This window comes from Struthio camelus, chromosome 4 (assembly GCF_040807025.1).
Source record: "Struthio camelus isolate bStrCam1 chromosome 4, bStrCam1.hap1, whole genome shotgun sequence".
In the NCBI taxonomy this organism is placed as follows: Eukaryota; Metazoa; Chordata; class Aves; order Struthioniformes; family Struthionidae; genus Struthio; species Struthio camelus.
The window spans coordinates 10,554,433-10,574,788 of record NC_090945.1 but is presented as its reverse complement, the minus strand read 5'-3'; the positions used below and the strand labels follow the sequence as shown (position 1 = coordinate 10,574,788).

General features: G+C 42.0%; 1 protein-coding gene across 21 annotated transcripts in view; it reads right to left on the bottom strand.

The window, feature by feature from the left end:
* Positions 1 to 20,356, bottom strand: part of ARHGAP24 (Rho GTPase activating protein 24) — a 256,751-nt gene that overhangs the window by 116,656 nt on the left and 119,739 nt on the right. Inside the window, exon 1 of one of the 21 annotated variants that reach the window (XM_009676539.2) lies at positions 2,471 to 2,516. The exons of the other annotated variants lie outside the window; for them this stretch is intronic. Within the exon in view, the coding sequence (XP_009674834.2) occupies positions 2,471 to 2,501 (31 nt within the window). The 5' untranslated portion in view covers positions 2,502 to 2,516. Of the gene's footprint in view, positions 1 to 2,470; positions 2,517 to 20,356 lie in introns of those variants that run through there. 21 annotated transcript variants of the gene reach the window in all.

Sequence of the window (20,356 nt, the reverse complement as noted above, 5' to 3'; positions counted from 1 at the left end):
AGTACTCCTCCTTTTTAAAATACCGTTTTTCACTGATGACCTAATTAAAAAGAGATTTTTATATATGCACACACACGTACAGCCACACATGCACACACATCAAAAGAGAGCGTAAAGCACAAAATCTCCTCATCTCAGAGGAACATACCTCCAGTTCTGCTAACTCAAGAAACTTCACCCCGTTTTTCCCTCACAAAGAGTGGTCCCAAATGTAGACTGTACGTTACTGTGGTAGTTGTACTCTGGAACAATTCAAACATCACAAGCAGACAACACTTGGGAACCTCTGTGACCTCAAATTAAATATTCCAAATACCATGGCCAAAATGAGAAGCACTGTAGGTCACAAGGGAAATACTCCTTCTAAACATACTGAATACCAAATATTCTGCGTCCCTTAGGATTCCTCATCATATAAAGCCATGCTGTACTGCTGGGAGCTCACGCAGCATGCAGAAAATCACAGGCCTATACATTAGTGGTAAAAACTAAACTGTAACATTTTATCTGGTTAATATAGTCAAATGACCAAAATATCCCCTTTTCCCAAAAGGCATTCAGGAGAAGGAACGGTCATTCAAAATGACACACTCTTCTGACCGCTACAGAAAATACGCATGCACGCAGTTATGGCATTTCCCAGAGGGAGCGAAGAGAGAGCACTGGCTGTGGCATTCCCACTCTAAGACAGCACGGAAACATTAATCATGTTATCCTCTCAAAAAATTAATAGCAGAAAGAGGTTCCTCTCAGGCCTAGGGCTGACTTATGCATCTCAGTACAAGCTATACAAATGACAAGAGTCTGTGGAATTGGCCTATGAACATCAGGACTCAAAGAATATGTCAGCGTATGAACGGAATCTATTAGGATGATTTTGCAGGTCTTTGGGCATCTGTAGGACTTGGTGGCTATTGACACTGAAGATCAGGCGCTGGTAAACCCTGATCATGAAAACGGGGCTGAAACTTAATGATTCACTTGCCCAAAAGTTCTGGTCATTGTGTGGTATTTTAGTAACAAGGCAGATTTACCTGCAAGCCTGCAGCAAATCTGCAAGCATTTCCTAGCATTCAAATAACCAAAGGCAAAGGTGTATGGTTTAAAGTTCCACTAATATTAGAATTAGCTCTTTAAAAGCTTCACAGAGAGATGTTTCTTTTGATTTCTCTCAGGGAGAAACGCAAAGAACCTCGTAGTACTAGGAACAAGCTCTCTTCACATAGGTATTTTCGCATCTAAATAAAATATGAAAGGGTTTCTGGGGCGGGAGGAAATCCACACTTAATTCTTACATACTGTTGACTGGATACTAAAACAATGATTTGGTTGATGTTCTCCAGCAGCTCATGGAAAAAAAAAAAAATTAACAAATTCTGGTATTAAAACATACCCAGTTCGACAGCAGGCAGAATTCTGAAGGCACGCCTGTAGGTATGGCATAATTTGCCATGGAAAATATTCCCAGATACTGCATACGATTAGATATCGCCTTGTGTAAAAGCGGCTATAAAGGAGGTGGAGTTCGTCCAGCGGGAGAACCGGAGAACTATTTGAGGGTGTGATAAACATATGCTAATCATCAATACCAGCACTTGGAACCACATGCTGTGCACACTAGAAGAATTATTAGTGTCCAAAACAGAAATTTGCTAAGCTACAGCATATTTCATTTTATTACAGGAGGAGAAAATGTAGGATGCAAACTGCAAAGGGGAGTTAAACAACAGAACATGGGAAAGATCAGGCACAGGGAGAAGAAAACGGGGGCCTGAGCAAAAGGAGAGCAGCAGTACGAAAGAGAAGATGAAGTATTATTATAAACGTGATCATCCTAACAAAATATTAGGCCACATGTTACGTTCACTGTGATCGCTCGGCGTACGTCCAAAAAACCACCGCATTGTATCAGAGTCGCTTTTCTTTCCATTCAGCAAGAAACGAAACGCGTCCCACAAATTAATACTTGCGTTTACTCAGTCACGTCTGAATAACTCACTTTACTGGCTGTACGTACTCATTGTCGAAACTTTCTCCGAGTATACCTTAGAGCGCTGCAATTATTGAGAGGGCAAACCACCCCAACACCAAAGTGAATTTCCCAGCTGGGTCCTTTTTAGCTTCTAAAGTGTACGAGAACTGCAGATTGGTATCAAGGAGCGCTGAGCACAGCGCTCAGATGCCCCTTTTTCATACCCATGTTACACAGCTCTCTTTCTGTTTAAAGTTATATATTTGAGTGGAGGCAGCACACTGATTGCGCTCCAGGCTACATTCCTCAGCTCCCAGACTGTTCTGTTTGTTTTTCATCAGAGTCAACAGCCTAAAGCAATGGAAACTGTGGGAATTAGCTGCAGTGTGTGAAAACACCATTTACAGTACTTCAGTGTTCAGCCCACTCAGACAATATAAATTCTTCCCATATGGGTGCCTGTTGCTAACCAGCCCCCAGCTCGGACGCAGTACATACCCAGAACGATCGCTGGAACTACTGAAACCATGTGGCTGTCCTCTCGAATGCAAATGGGAATAATCTCTCTTACACAGAAAGGGAAAGCCAGAGCTGAAGAAAAGGGGAAGGTACTGAGCTGCTGTGATGCTGAGGGACTCAGGCTGCCTTGCTTTGAAGAGAACAAAATAAAGCTTTAGCAGTAACAGTGCTGCAAAAGGTGAGGTAAGACCGTTACTCTGCTACCCACAGTATCAAAAGTCAGTAAAAGCAATCAATGGAATATATCATTGCTAGGTTAGAGAAATAAGTTCATTCCTGCTTCTCCCCGTCTCTGTACCCTCCTTCACCTAGCTGCAGAGTGCAGTACAGACTCCCCTTTGTCTTTTCTTCTTAAGGCTCAAGAGACGCAGCTCCCTCAAGCCTCTCCTCTTTGGTCTTTGCCCCAGCCCCCAACCATCCTGGTGCCCCGCGCTGGAATCGTGCCAGTACAGCAGTGTCTTCCTTGTACTAGGGAGCCCAAACTGGACTGGGGGACCAGTCCCTCCCCTCACCCTGGCTGCAGTTGGCCTCCCTCACCCCAAGGACATCCTGCTGCCTCCTGCCCAGCTCCTCGCCCGCTACATCCCCCAGCAATCTTTCTGGGAAACCACAATTTCTAGCCAGCTGGTCCCCAGCCTCTACTCCTGCTGGGGGTTATTCCAGCCCAGATGGGGAACTCAGCCTTTGTCGTTGCTGTATTTTATGGGGTTCCCATCAGCCCTTCTCTCCAGGTCGGTGTGGCCCCTCTGAGCAGCAACCAGGCCCTCCTGTACACCAGCTGCTCCCTCAATTCAGGATCGACCACAAACTTGCTGAGAGCGTGCTGCGTCCCAGCAGCCTGGCTGTTCATAGCCACCTTGAACAGTCCTGACCCCAGCACCGACCCCTGCGGGACACCACTAGTAGCAACCTGCTGCTGCTGAACTTGGCAGCACCAATCACCACCAGCTGAATCTGGTGATCTAGCCAGTTTTTCCACCCACTTCAACATTCACTTATCCAGTCCATATCTCCCCCTTCAAACTATGAAAAATGTAATTGTCTTCCCCCGGCCCTTGTAACATGAGCACTGCAGGGTCTGCAGTCAAACACATGCGCTACACACATTCCACACAGATGATCCTGGAAATGGACAATTTCACAGGTCCGAATCTCAAGCTAGGCGCTGTGGAGAATAGTAGGTACAATGGTTAAGTTAATGTAGCTGTGGAGTGCGGAACCTGTGATGAGATACAAAAGAATAATTTAACATCCTGTAAAAAACAGTTTGGAACATAAATGCTTATTTAAGTGTTAGCAGATGAGTAAGCATTCAATGAAGAAAAAAACTAAGGCTTGCCATATACAAATGCTTTCCAAGGCACTGCTGAAGGTGCCAGCCAAGGAGTCTCACAACACCAGATATGACTTCTTCAAAATTGTTACATGTACAGGTTTCCAGACAAACGACAATTATTCCAGCTTTAGAAAACCAAAAACTCAGAAGCTTCTGAGGAATGCACCTAAAACGTAAAGATGCTTGTACATAGTCTAGAAAGAAGAAAGTGTACTTTCTGGTGAACAGTTCATTGGTGGGTTATTAGTTCTGACAAAGCAATAGGACAACATTAGAGCCATGACTGCTGTTCTTCCAACCCCTCTCAAAGAGCATCTATAATGTATCAGGAGATCATGGTTTATAAAAACAGGGTAAAGGATACAACAGTGTCATTGTAAATAAACCAGTGCTTGCAGCATGCATCTGATTCCAAAACCGTGAAATCCAAATGGGCCTTCATTCTTGTAAACTCAACATTTCACCAAGAGGTGGAAATCACTTTTTTCCCCCGTTTTTTTGCTGTAGCAGATGGTAGGAGACTCGTTTTTATCAGACGTAATAAAAGAAAATAGTGCCAAGATCACATGGTTCCCATAAGGATGGGACACTGGGTAGTCCACGACTAAGTCGCTCATTAATTTATTTCTGATAAATCCTCCATCAACCAGTTTCTCCATGATGCCAGTCAAAACTAACAACTTTACTGGAATCAGTAGACTTCCCAAATGTATATTGGTCTCAGGGAAAGCATAAACCTGACCCCTTGTAAGCCCTTATACAGACTTCCTAATGAAACATTATTTAAGGTGATCTTTATGCAGAAGAAACCTCTGTTTTTAGTAATACATAGGTACAATTATTCCTGGATGAAGATGACGTTTTGCTTGCTGTGTTTATGTTGCAAAAATCAGAAATGTTTCCTCTGTCCAGTCGGTAAACCAAGCAAAAACATTCTTGTTTCTCAAATGCCTGCATCCAGATTTGAACGTAGTCCCTAGAAAACGAAAACTGATGAAGACTTAAGGCATGGTTGTACAGAGTTCTCCATACAAAAACAGCAATCCGCAAGGGCATTGGTCCACTGAGCTGCTTGTTTTGAAGAAATACTAAGAACAAAATTGCCAGAATTGGCTGAATATATTCAAGCATTAATCATTTTGTATATGTGACAGAAGAAAAACAGCGGTAAGTGTGTGATTGAAGCTATACAGGTCTTGACCCACTGAAACTCCGAAGTAATAAATGTATGCTAAACCATTTTTAGACACTGTAAATGTTATTCTTGTCCATTCCAGTGATGAGAATTCTACAAGATTAATAGATGAAGATGGGCAGTCACGTTCTGTTTCCCTAGAATCAATCTGGTCAGCATGCAGATCATTTAGAATGGTGCAAGGAAATTCACTCCAGTTTAAGCTTTGTGAGTCCAGAGAAGATAACGGGGGACCTTCATGAGCCAGCAGCAAGACAGTCACCATCCACAGAGTGAGTTGCAGGTGTATGGCTGGGCAGTCCCTAGAAGAAAGTCTGTCATTGCAGCTGTGAAGAGATTGTGAAGGGCCCCAAACAGACCATACGGGAAGGCTCTGCCACCAAAGGAGCCCACAGCGGTTGCCTACATATCTAGCACCCATATCTAGCACAGAGAGCCAACAGAGGCTCTCTGTTGTAGCTTAGCACAGCCTCGTGCAGAGGAACATCACACAGGAGGACAAGAAACAGCGATGCGCCTCAGGCCGAGAGGGAATCAGTGTCGGGGGGGGGGGGGGGGGGGGGGGAGGAACCGCGGCTCAGTAGAGAATATCAAATCCCTGAACAGTCAAATGAGAAAGTCCAAAGACGGACCTTAAGTTGCATCCCCACTCCCTACTTCTTAATGTGGGGAAAGCCGAGAGTAGATTTTGGCTTCACCTTAATAACCCTGGTTTTACGCACAGAAATGAATGGATCAGGTTATCAGTGTATCCTGGGCATGGAACCACATACTGTAAGTCTTTGTACTGCAAAAAGAATTCAGGAAAAAAATGTGCAGTTTGTGTAAAAGGAAGAACAACACGTCTCTAAGTCTCAGAGCACACAGAAAAGCAAGTATTTTCCATAACGTTTAATTTGGTTAGCCTTCTGCTGTGAGGATGGGACACGGACCAGGAAAGGAGAGATGGATTTGCTCGCATGGACAACAGCAGCCAAGTTCAATTCAGAAATGCAGAGCTCCACAGGAAGCCCAAGCCAGAAAAGTGATTCTCAGAGCATCTCACCTGCATCCTCACAGCTTGTCTGTCTGAAGTGCAGCATCCCAGTTGCACTCCAACATGCAGCATAGTGCTCCTGTGCCATGGGAGCGATACCAGACTCCCAACTGTACTCACAAATAGCCAACATCAGCTAGGCAGATTACATACCCACACTAGGACGCAAGGGTCTTAATGAGATTTTGTGTTGTGTAATACTGAATGAATATTTAAAAAGTTAAAATAACTAGCTGAAATCCCTTGACACAAGAGAAAATACGAGAATGCACATCTAAACTTTGCTGTATGATTCATTTAGGCAGCTCGAGTAGAGAACAGAGCTGGCTCAAGTGATACTCTTCCACTTTGAAAAAGCAAGGGGGAAACAGCTTTGTGAACTGCTCAGAATAAAGGTAGAAGATTTCAAAGTGGTTGTTTGATATGAAAACTAAATGACCCACATTCCAGCTTTTTTTCGCTGCATAACACCCTGTCATTTCCCGATCAACAAAAACGCTTTGCGTTCTCCTAATTACTATCATCTCTTGAAAGTAATATTTACAACCAAACGTAAAAGCAGAAGATGCTGTCATGCATATGAAACCCTTCAACCTAAGCTACAAACCCAAATCATATTCTCTTTCAGCTTAAATGCAACATCCATAAAACAGGAGACAATTGGTAGTGTTTTCAAAGTTAACTGCTTAAGTAAAAGGCCTGTTAAGCCTATGCTACACCAGGTTCCTAGTTACTTAGAGAGAAAACTTAAGAGTTACTTAGAGAGCGCTTGAGGCCAAGGCAGATTTGTTACCTTCAGCAGATACATTAAGACACAGAACCGGAAGAAATGCCAGCAGGGACCTTGTTAAACCAACACAGGCAGCATAAACAACATCAGATACCAAGGGCGCACACAGCCAACAGCTTGGCAGGACTCAAGTTCTTCCTGCTTTCTTTAGTATGCAGTGAAAGCTCACACTGATTTTTTGACCTTCTCATTGAACAGTTCATTGAATCGCATATCTTCATATCGCCTGGCGCAAACCAGGCGGTAACAACTACGTTGTATGCCCAGAATCATTTTAACAGCTTTTGCAATTCAGGCCATATGAACTGGTATCTTCAGGCTATTAAGGCAGCTTCCGGTTTCTAATGTTTGTCCATCCTCACCGGTGAGGGACAGAGCGTTCAAAAAACGGGACAAAGAAACAGAAGTTAATGGTGAACAACAGTTAACAGAATTTTGTCACTTAAACACACCAAAGTTATCTTTCCATTTAGGTTCAACAATATCTCAGCACAGGCACCACAAATCAGTTTCCACTGTTCAAGTTTGGTCCAAGTCACGGCATGAAGCTGGAACACCCCATGATAACGAGGATCCAGGACTCCTGTGCATATAAAGTATTAAAAATAATAATAGCAGCAATACCTTATTGAATTGCATGGAGGTAAAGCTGTTCTGATTCAAACCGAAACAAAAGGAAAGCCACCTTCAATAAAGACCGGTTTGCAAACTGTCACTGCACAAATGCAAGTAGACAAAATGGATGTTTTAGTTAGGGGATACAAAAGGAAAAGCATTTAAGACAGAAGTCATGTCCAGCTTGTAAAGACTACGACAAGGAAAGAACTATTTGGGGGCAGACTTAATTGCTGAAGCCCAGTGTACTAAAGAGCGTGCCTCACAACCCAAAAAACAGAGAGACTTCAAAACCAGAGCTACTGTAGTTACAGACAACAGGTCAACAGACCTCCGATGGAGTCCGAGGCTATGCTGTAAGACAGACAAAACACACAATTACTGTTCCTTGCCAATGTCTAACAGAGAGGTCCCACATGCAACAGTAATGTTTTTATGCTGCATCTGAGAAACCAAGACCTACCTATCCACCTGCCCAGGCCTACTACTAACTTGTGACGCGCTGCTCTCTGCTAGGAGAAAGGGATTACAGAATTCAAGTATCGAGGCTTCTGAATTCTATGAGGGTGTCAAGCTGCTTTTTGCAGCTGCAGACCCAAGGGTGCGTTGCTCTTTAACATCCCTCGCAAAACAAAGTCTATCCATTTTCTTACCATGTGTGCATTAGCATTCTCCCATCCAAAATTATCACAAACAACAGATGGACACTATTCTTCTTAGTTATTCATCCAGGAAACGCAAACTAACAGTACCTCTTGCCTTTCAGTGGCCTGTCCCTAAGTAACAGAGGAGGTTTTAAATTCTCCACTGAGAGTACTAACAGAACAAGGATATCAGATATTATAAAAATACAAAAAACAAAACAAATAAACAAAAAAGCAAATTTCTGACAGTCTTTTAAAGAAGCATGCCTGTTAGCAGTGCATCTTTTTTTTTTTTTTTTGGATTATAGCTTGATTTTAAAACAAGTATGTAACTGGAATTTTTTTTGGACTTGCAATCTCAGCATTGAGAGCATCTCTCACCAATAACTTCGTAAGTAATGAATAAAAGTCAGTGAAGAATTCAGAAATACCGAGTGCACTAGACTGGTTAGTTATAACCATAGGTAGCAAACATTTTATCATGTCCTGCATTCCAGTGCATATTCTGTCATCTCTGGAAACGCACGTGAACTACTTCTGTCCTCATATACTACAGGAAATGTAAACTGCGAACAAATAAATCAGAGGAAATAACCCTATCAACACAGACGGACAATTTAATCTCCTCGCTTCTGCAAAGTTCAAGCTCTCAAGTTATTAATTGCCCAATTTTTCAGATGCACAGTTGATGTATTTTGAGAGCCCTTTCTAATAGCATAAAATAGCAATCACTTCTCTAAACAGGCACTAAGAGAAATCCGGCTTTACGTTTCTTTCCCAAGCCTTCTGACTTCTGTTTTCTTGATTAGAACAAGTTCATCTAATTGACACAGCAGACACAAGAACGCTGTCTCCCCATTACTGACAATTTTAAGTGATTTCTTTCAGTCACCAATGCTTCAAATTTAAAAGAAAAAAAATCATCGTATTTTAACATATGTTTATTACATTTTCTGAAGGAGAAACCAAATCATTTTGCACAGGCAGTTTTATAGATAATTCAATCTCCTATCTTGGCTCGCTCTGTATCTCTTGACTTAGAGTTCTCCAGGGAGCTATGAATTACATTACCTCCCAGGTTTTACACCCCACTGCTCCCATTACAAGAGTGGGCTTTTTCTGGCTTTCAAAATTTCCTAGCTGCTTCTGAGAAGAAGTGCCCATTCCATGCTGACTCTCCTCATACACATTTTTCCTCAGATTTATTAACTCTATGCTAGTTGTAGTTAAGTCTCTTTCTGGCGCCGTACTGTAGGCCTGTTCAGGCACATGGATTTAGGGATATCTGGAGGACAGGGGCAACCACCACACAAACCGGTCCAAGAATACGCACGCTTTTAACATACTACAGACACGCACGTGTCCAAAAGCACAAATACCACTTCTACATATTCTGGAATAGAGACCAATAAAAATGTAAACAAAGATATTACCCCTGACACGACTCAGAAGAACACACCTTGCTGTGGCACACACTGCAGGGATAACTTCAGCGTCTGTGCTGTAAGTACTACAGCAGTACCTGAGCTGTCTTAACAGTTTAAGAGGAATTAAGGACAAGGGCACGTACTCACCGTGTCTTTCATGACTAATATTCTGTAAGTAGGCAACACTTTCACAGATTTTTTGCTTGCTAAATGATGAATTTTGAAAAAGAACAGGGGTGGGTGAGAACACAGAGATCTGGGCCACTGTTTCTCCAAGATCCCTTGTTCCTATTCCCAAACCAGAACACCAGTCAATCTCTCCCTTTTTCCTGTCTAGCTCCAACTCTCAGCTGGTATGAAGCTCCCCAGGAATATAATTATTTCAACATCTAGAAATTCGCTGGACGCATTTAAAAACAAAAAAAGAAAACAACAACAAGAACAAAGGTGTCTGCCATACTGAGTTGCTATTTTAGGGAAAAGCACAACAGCTTATCACAAAGACTCGCTTTGAAAAGGGCCACGGACCCCCCCCCTCCCCCCAGGTTAGGATTTGCAAGTTTGTTTCTCAGTGCAAAGGTGTACCATATCGGAGGGTTACTGTGTTTTGTACACAAACCTATTCATTTTTCTTAACAAGCACTAATCTCTCTGCAAGCTGGCACCTACCCAAAGACAAAAGTGAACATACCCAAGTTATGTTCTAGGAGGAGCGTGATTTGTAACACTTACCTCTCAAGGCTGACTAAACCAATACCTGCCCAACTAGCACTCATACGCATGAGGCTCGATCGTGCCATTTGCAAGGAAGGGGTTGCCTCTGGCACGGAAACAAAAGGTCAGCTTTGCCCAGATTGCGTTGGGTCCAGTGTGGGGCTTCTTCAAACCGCTGCTCTATTATGCACTTGGTGATACATAAGTCAGCACAGGGAAGAGGCAAGGAATAAATGTCTTTGCAGGGTTCTTTTCTCTCTTTATCTCTTTGAGTAAACCTTTAAATAAATCTTATTACATCTCTTTTTATCTCTTTCAATAAATCTCTTTAATAAGTAAGTCTGGAAGTACAAGGCTCAGACGACTGGAAAATCCCAGCTTATATATTCACTTCCTCTCTTTCTTCCATACCTTATGGCAAATCCTTTACTGTTTACGGCACCTAAAAGCCCTAACTGGTATCGGTACTTCACTATGCAAGGCACTCCACACACGGACAGATCTGAAGAACTTCCATACAGTGCTCACATCCCAGTATTTTATGGCATAGTTTACAGGCAGAGCGCTTTTATTTTAAATATAGCTGCATTTTAAATGCAAACGGAAAGCATTATGTCGGAAAGGAAGGACTTACTGCACGTCTGTTTAGAGAAGGGGAAATATTTTAGGACTGGACAATTTAATTCCAGGCTTAAAACAGGCTTAGCTGGCCACCTATCTACCACTGCTACCAAGAGAGCTATGGGTACGACTCACAGCCAGAGCAAATGATTTCCTTTAATAATTTGCCACTGCACCAGTCTGGTTATACCTGACCACTGGTGACCTTTAGGTTTAATAATAAGGAGTTTTTAACACTAACAGAGAAAGCACAGCTCTGAGTACCCACAGGGTGGGCACTGAGCAACCTCCCTGCCAAGGCTACACTGGGGACCCGCGATTACACATAACAGATCAGCCTCTTTGTTCATGTGTAACAAACGTCACAGGGCTTTAACAGGCATTTTGGCACTTGGGATAATGAAATTCACACTGTGCATAGTCCCCTATGAAAAAATGCCTAAAACTGGACATATATTAACATAACAAACCCTAATAGCCTCAAAGAAACAATTCTAGACTATGACAGAAATGCAGCTCTGAGGTGTTCGCAGCATTTTCTTTTTAACACTAATGTTTGAGTCTTTCGCTGAATAAAATTAATAAACATGGCATGACAAAAATCCATCAAGACTTTTAGATCTTAAGAAATGTTTTAATAAGTCACCAGACAAAACAGTAATTCTAATAATACAGTCATTTAAGAGCATCTTGAAACTGGGATGACCTATCCAGTATAAAAAACTTTCTTTTATTGTGCTTTTACTTCGCAAGTAAAGTAAGTAATTAAAGGATGCTTGTTTTGCTGCTCTTTTGCCTACAGCATCAAACATATCAGTTTCTGACTGTATGGTGAAATTGCTATCCATAGACATAGCAAAGAGGGACCACAGTTAATAAGTGCAAGTTTTCCATGAATGCAGCTGGGCTCACAGGTTCATTTTACATGAAAACTTTTGAAGAAGTAACTGACAAGCTAGCAGGGTTGGCTGAATTTTGCTTTCATTTACCTTCTGAACTAATGGGAAACCTCCAAAAATTCCAGCTTTACGGAAGCGTCCTTCTGCCACACAGTTTGCAGATAAGGATGTTCTCTACTAGTATGTTGTTTCTCAAACAAGCAGCACTACACATATTTGGCTAATTTAACCTAGCACTGTTCATTTTTTCCTGCCTACCTTCTTCCAGCACACTTTAAGAACAAAGTAGTTATACAGCTTTGCAAGACCAAAAGACTGCGTGAAGCTTGCGTGAGCTTGGCCCACAGCTCAAAGCTACAATGAGGACACTTCAAGCAGCCATAGTGCACAGGTACCGCAATGTGTTTTGGCTATGCTTTCTGCTTTTGAACGCTAAAGTTGAGCAAAAGTACGTCCAGTTTCACGTCGCAAAATATGCTGGAAAACAGACATGAAAGAAGCGCTTCCCATCTGACCTGGAAAAAGTGAGGGTTTTCTAACAACTAGACCTAAAATGATAATTATTTCTACTTTCTCGTTTTACAATCCAATTCCCTTTACAGCCACCATTTTCTTCTTTCATTTTACAGGCTTAATATTAAAACAAAGTCCACATGCTCCCAAACACATTTTAACTCTGAAATAACGATGACACACTCAGACCACAACCATTATAAGTCATAAATCCACAACACAGCAACAACGTGCTTTACATCACCACCAAGAACGCAGTGACATGATCCAAGCACTGAGAGTATCACCACATGGAGAAGGAGGAGGGAAAAAGGGGAAGACAAACGTGGTGACAGGAATGCCTTAGCTGCAGCAACTTGTAAGTAAAGACAAAAATTCTCTTACGTTCATCTAGTCAACACTCTTTTCACCTACAAAAGCTGAAGCGTATGAAAGGGCTGTGCTCCTTCCACCAAATCCTACTGCCTACTACCTGCTTGCTAACTTATCAAAAACATAGCACCTGCTTATAGCAGGGCACTGGACAACATCCAGTAGACTGCAAGACAGTTTGCTAAAGCTGATAATTATCCGCATGTTAGAAAGCGATCAAAGAATTATCCACAAGTGCATACGTTGGCTACAGCGAGCCACACCACTCCTAGGTGGTTTGCCTTTTTAATCTTTTATTTAAAATCCATTTACCTCTTTTTCATTCTTCGACTAGCACAACAGGTCCTCATCTCGCTCACACAGCACAACTATTAGAATATATGTAACACAGAAACAAAAACCCAATAACTTAAGAACCTTGATTATTTGCCCTGAAATTTTGGCTCTACTGTAAAGCAGCAACCAAATGAAATAGAGCATGAGGAGATACCTGCTCAGGAAACTAGGTGTCTAAATAAATTCGTATTTAAGTCAATTTGCTAAAGCACAATAAATTCAATTATCTTTAAAGTCACTTGTGTGATAAGCAACAGGAGGCTCTTTTAAGAGGCAGGAAGGGATCAGACATGAAAACAGTGCCATTCTAGTGGCAGTTTCTCTGGAGGCAAGGTTCAATTGAAAAAGGAGTCATTTTACTGATTTCAACAAAGTTTGAATTTGGCCCATATACATCAGTTGCGACTTATGAAGTAAGATGCCAGGAGATACTTCTGTCTAAGAAAGCTCCTCCTGGTCCAGAGTGGCATCTCGTCTGCCAGGCTGAATGTACCAACGTTATCTGCACTGCAAGAAGGAAAGGATAGTCTGGTAAGCGTTTGTTAAAAGCAACAGAGAGATCAGACGTTTATTCGCGTTACCTTAACGTATCCTTTCCAGCTTGCTGTTTATCTCATTAGTAAAGGAGTTGTACTCCCAAGAGAAAAATAGGGTTAGTTCTGGTTTTTGGGTGCCTGCGCAATTTGAAATGGGACATGTGCTAGCTACGTAGCTGCAAGAGTGCCACACAGAGCATGAGAAAGCCACAACGTTTGGTTAACACAACTCATGGGCCAAAGGGAGCCGGACAGCCTTCAGGCCTTCTCACCCCAGTGATGATGGAAGACTAATTGTAAGCAATGTCGACAGCTCAGCACTTACAGGAACTCTGCTCTTTACTCTCAATCGATACCACAGCAGTAGAAACACTGAACAACTCAAACTACGGCCATGTCTGGCTAGTGGCATTGGCAAGGGTTATCTCAGTACAAGGTAAAAAAGGTGAAAAATCAACTGGCTGTCAATAATCGTAGCAGTGTTGCCTCCAGAAGTGCTCCACCAACCGCGTAAGGTATCATTTGCAGGCTCCTGCACCTTTCACAGCTGGGAATATGCATGATTTCAGCAGAGAAAGCTTCCTGCATCTGAGCCTGAAAACAAGTAGCTCAGCAAGGGCTGCAAAAGTAGGTAGCTGCTTGGCAATAAGTTTCAGCTACAGCCCACCAGTGATTTAAACAGGACTTGGGGCAAACGCATACACGGCAGGAGAAGAGCTGAGCTCCCCAGGCCACCAGCAGTGCTGGCTTTGACAGCCTTGACCTCCTCACTAAGAAACTGTGAGCAATGGGAACAAAAGGCAGGACAGGAGCTGGCAAGGGCCACCGTCCCCAAGCAGCTAGGGGCATCAACAGAAGGGAGTAGAAAGACAGCACCGTGAGAGACAGCATCTCCCAGCTCATTGACCCAGGTGTTTTTTCCATGAGCGTCTCATCAATTCATTTAAATGCCTGAATGTATGCTTCCAGAATCCCTATCTGGCCAACTATGCATGGGCTCCAACACTCACAAGTGCTGAGAACAGAAGCTCATGGGTCTATGAAAGATTTGTTGGTCACTTTTCTCCCAAACCTTGGGCAATCTTCCTTTCCCATGCACTGCAGATCAGGAAAAGAGAAAAATGTGGATACACTTTAACTGCTAGTCCTTATTCACCAAGGAAACAACTTCCACAGACCAAACACACTATCCTCTTCATTCGGTCTCTCTAGAAAAACAGTAGGATCAAGATCTGAAGAGCACTGTAAAAACTCAGGGCAGCATCACATCATCTACTGCATGTGCTTCGGAAAAGTTACAAACGTTCCCCAATCATCTACCCTCACATTCCAAAAATAAGACAGCTGAACAACAGAGCAGCAAGTGTCCAGAATTTCTGAGAAATCAGGCTGATATTAGTTAGCGAATTCTTGGAAGTATCTTTGCTTACAGTTCCCCAGTTCCTCCATCAGTACTGAAGGCAATCTAATCACTCTGCCATGAATCATTGAGCTGATAGCTTATATTATCTAGGAGGTATTGGGAGCAGCTGTTTATTTTAGAGCTATTTGAAGTCATTAAGCAGCTATCACTAAATCATTCTGGCAAAAAAAAAAAAAAAAAAGTCAACTCTGAGAGTGGAAAGCATTTGTACATAAATGCCCTTTTTCTTCTGCTTCCCGCCATTAAAGCAATGGTAAAACATTAAGTTCATCTTTGGATGAGCCTCAGGGGACAAACTGATACAATTTCATAACGTGCAGAACGCTGAAAAACACACTAGCTTATTGGATCCAGGACAAAAATTTCTGTATTTACCCCAATAAAAAATTCCAGCAGCTCACACGCTCCAAGAGAAACCTGCAGTCTTAAAAAACAAACAGGTTCCCAAAGCCAGACAGATGTCAAATTTTTGGGTGCAAGTGAACAAGCAGAGAATAGCAATACTTTAAGTGGCCCTGCTGCAACTGACAAATGGTTTATTAAGAGTAGACCACACCGACTTCCTTTTAAAGGAGGTACTTTTCTATCCAGTAATAGGTGGATCCAATTTCACGTTTCAGGGGAAAAAATTCAAGCGGAAAAATCTTACACTATGTACAAAACTGTTAATTGCTACATATGCATACATTATACATAGAAGAGTTTCCCCAGGAGAATTTCGGTGAGGAAAATGGAGGGCGGGGGGAAATGGAAGAGTTTCTTTGAAGTTTCTGAAGACTGGTACAACACAGATGGATTTTATTGATACCAGGCATAAACTCTGACCTCACGAAACAGTTCACTTCTTTACATACATGCATGTATATATACACAATATCGAGTATACATACCTACATACATGCACATTCTTATATATAATATACATATAAAAACGCACACACATCCCACCCTGAACATAAACGCATACTCTGTAGATTCTTTCCTTATTGTATTGCTTATCACTGAAACAGGACCCTGATCATCTTTGCAAAAATTGTTCTACTTAAGTCAATAAAAGGGCACTGGTTTCTAGCCAGGAAAAGCGAAATTTTAGATCTCATTCTTATTTAAAAGGTCAGTACGTTTCAGGGGTAACGCAACCTCACAGTTCTCTTCTGCTGTGATTTTTTATTATAACAAATTATGGGCAAGGAACAGCTTAGATAGCATGACTCTGTGGGTTTCTTTTTCTTTTCATGTAGTTCTACAACGTAATAAGACCTACAAGGAACAAAAGGAAAACTTTCAATGTTATTGTTTGATTTTCCACTTGAAAACATACTCTCAGAGCTGCGGCATATCTTATTACACGTACAGCTTTTTGATAAAATCTGAAACAGACTTCCTGACCATATGTCGTTACTGAAGTCCCTGTGTCCCTGTGATGACTTTTTTCCCCCAAGATTTTGGGGGGGGGGGGGGTGTTTAAATACAGCTGTTACAGATAAATTCAAACTTGAGACTTGGCAATTTTCAGCCTAAAATTCTCTTTCCATTTTCAACTTCTTAGGGTATTTTCCATAACAACCTGTTGCATTTAGGCTGCAATCTTTTTCATATTGAACCAGCTGGGAATTTTGCCACTGGAACCAGTCAGATATGCTGCCGTAAAATTCTGTAACTGTATATTTTTGATACATACTACTGTGCCTTAAATACATGCAAAAATGTCTTACCTAAAAACAACAACAATCATGCCGTAAGTCCCCTCGCAGGTTGCTAACGTGCAAATCTACTTTGCAAAAGGATTCTGACAGGTTAGAAATATCAGTTCATTTCTGGGGTAAATTTATTTTAATAATGACATGCAGAGGTTTGGGGATACTGAAAAAAACGTTGACCTCTGAGGAAAAGTCAGTATTTGCTTAACATTTTGATGTATTTGGAAGCTGTCATGCATTAACAACGGCATACAGCAACACAGCTGCAACTTTCCAGATCACCTAAAAATCAAATACTGACTTTCACCAACCCATCTCTATAAATTTGCCCGGGTATTACAGAACTGCAAATAAAAGAAATGGCTCAATGACCAGAAAGGGGTTAGAGGACTATCTTCTACATCCATTCAAGTTATACACCTGTCACTCTGGAGCCTGAAATTGGAGGCAACTAGAAAAAAATCAATTCCAAATTTCCTCACCTCAGTTTTTATTCTGACAGCATAATTTCTTTATCATAGCCAGGATGGCGCACACATTTTTTACATGTAGTACTACTTATTCTGTAATGCATTTGCAGTGTAAGAGGATCGTACAGCTCCAGTTGACACTGGAGTGGGACATCGTATAAATGCAGGGTGGTGCAGAGAATCTGATCTCCTCTGAAGGCCCAAGACAACTGGGCATTTTCCCTCTAGCCCTACCATTCACTCTGCTTATTAATTCAACTGTAGTAATATGCTCAAAGTAGATTTTAATACCATCTTCCCCTACAGGACACCGGATCGCATATTGTCTATCAGACAACATAGAGAAAGCAGCACCCTGAACTTCTCCTCACACCTCCATGTCAGGACACAGAGCTGCATGCTTCCCCCTCTCCCCTGAGACTAAACATCTGGGGGAAATACACCTAAAGTCTACTTCTGCATTTTAGGGTCTATGTTATGAATTGAACTTGTCTGTGCAGCGTGGTCAACTAGATCCAGGCTGCTGTATTGCCTGTAAACCACTTGCAAAAGATGATTAAATGAACTCTCAGGTTAAGAATCATGGTTCTCTTCCTTACATCACGCAGGTGAAACGCTGGCTTGATATCTACAACATTTTACTGTAACCTTTTTAAAAATGTAAACATTTAAAAATGGAATGGAAAAAGAATAAAATGAGAACTATTTCCCAGGCGCACCGAGACTCTTTGGGGCCAGACTTCAAGTATTCCCAGAGTTATACAGAGATTAAGGTCAAGTGTCACAATAAACACTTAACGCTCAGCAACTCTGAACAACTGTGTGTGGGTGCTGCTCTTCTAGAGGACGAGTTTTTTTTTTAATTGAAGATGTATATGCCTGTCAAAAAGAGAGTCACAACCATGGGGTAAATCTATCCTTAAGTATATATTTACCTGCTGCCTGTCATAGCTTCTCAGGTTTAGCATTCTGTTAGTGGGATACTATCAAACACTCAGCAAGTTCATTCTCCTGTCAGTTCTGCTTCCATGACCTGATAAAATATCTAGGGATGACCACGAAAAATCATCCGTCTGTTCAGGCTACCCCCTACGCTCAATGGAAACTTCTTAACAAGATGATTTCTCTTGGTGAACTGCTGAGGGAACCTACACATCTTTAATTTACACAGATGATACCATGTAGGATCAATGCCATCTTTAGAGTCCCAGTGCACGCTGACCATTGAATGGATGAGGTTAGTCTGCCTCAGCCTTTGAATTACGTATTTACCCTAAGAGGCTCAAAACAAGCATCTCTGAAAACAGATCGGACTGTTCTCTACAGGTTACAGCAGAAAATACCCTAGATACTTGCACATCAGGCATTACTATTGACAAAGAGGCAAGAAAGGTGTTTGAAGACATTCTTTTTATCGTGAGTAGCCAGAGGAACCTTGCTGTATTTTCTAAAGCCAAGATCAAAAGCATTGCTCACTTTTTTCTCTCAACCCTTTGGTTCACACTAATAACATCGTTTAGAAAATGGTTTCACTGACAAGCACAATTAAGAGCAGGTGACAAATAACGTGCAGTCCCCAGGACAGTCACAGTAATGCCATCAGACCTAGCAAAGAGCGAGCATTCCTCCACCGAAAGAGGACAGAGTCCGGGTGGACCTGTCAGCATCAGCTCTTGACAGGCAACATGGGCAGAAGAGAACAGGTTGTGCTGGGCCCAGGTCACTTCAGCAGCCAAAGCAAACCCCTTGGACAGCCAGTGGCACTGTCCTGCAGACGCACTGAGCAGGAGCGTGTACCCACGCTGGACAGCCAGTGGCACTGTCCTGCAGACGCACTGAGCAGGAGCGTGTACCCACACTGCTCCCTTAGCTGGGGGACAGCAAACGGGTCCCTGAGAAAGGGCTGCTCTCCAATGCTAGACTATCTCACCCTGAAAGGGAGATTTCTAAGCAAGCAATCGATACTGAGCTTTAGAGGCAATCTTCACATACACACAGTGATGCAATTAATTCCATTCATTTCGATGTAAACCTGTTTTGGTATCAGCAATCTTCCTGACAGATCAATAGTCAAGCTCTCCCAGTCTCTTCCTAAAAAACAAATTTTGGAAAACTTACGCATTCGCAGAACCTGCTCTTAATCTTAAGAAAAAAGGATATCGCATGCTAGCCCTTGTATTTATCTACAACCACATCCTGTTAAGATGATCAAACAACAATATACGTTCATAAATGCTGATGAACCTTCACTCATCAACAGAGTTCTCTGTATCCCACTCAATCTGTTACTATCAACTGTTTGGTCTGTCCGTTCTCTCCAATGCACGGCAGCACAGCTTTACTTTTACTAGAGATTGCAAAAGAAACACTTCTCAGCCTCTGCCAGCTGGGCTATCATGCTGCTTACAGTTCAGACTACAAAATAATAAAGTCAATATCAAAATAATAGTTAGCATCCTACATTGGTTTTGCAAGCCTTACAGCTCGATGACTTAAACCTACCAAGCTAAACACATCTCTGGAGTTTCCCTACTCCCTTCCCCAAAATAATTTCATTGTTCATGTTTCATTTCTGCATGTAGAACAGTCACATCGGAAAAAATGACACTAGTAAAATCAAGAACAGAGCTACGCTGAGAAAAACACAGTGATAAACTGCTGGACAGATTAAAACGGAATTCCCCAGCTTGAAAGTCAGGGCACAGCTAAATTATTCCAAGTCATAATACACGCAGCTAAGGGACTTCCCACAATCTGCTAAGAAGTTAACTACATTGCTGGGATGGGCTTCAAGCACACTACAGTAAGGTCAAACTCTCCTTACTTACAAGGAAGGAAACACTGGGCAACCTGAGCTTGGTTAGACTCTGTAACAACAGACTCTAAAACGACATATCGAACTTTGTAAAAGGGCATCTGTATCTGAACAAGGCAGATGAAATAAAGCAAAGATAAATACGCGTTACCGCTACGCACGCTAGCAAGTACAGGTAAGGCAACCAAGCATACCTTGTGGCAGAACACCACATCCCTTGCTCGCGTGAGACCCTGAACGAATTAAGTAGACTTGACTATTCAGCATGGAATCAAAAACAAAGGAGAGAGTTTTTCAAGTCACATCAACAGATCCAACCACTGTTCTTCAGCTCATGCAAATTTACAGCTGTGAAAAACACTAGGTAATCCAACCTCTGCTCCAAAATGTCATCCTAATACCTGGTCCAAACAAACTAGCAAA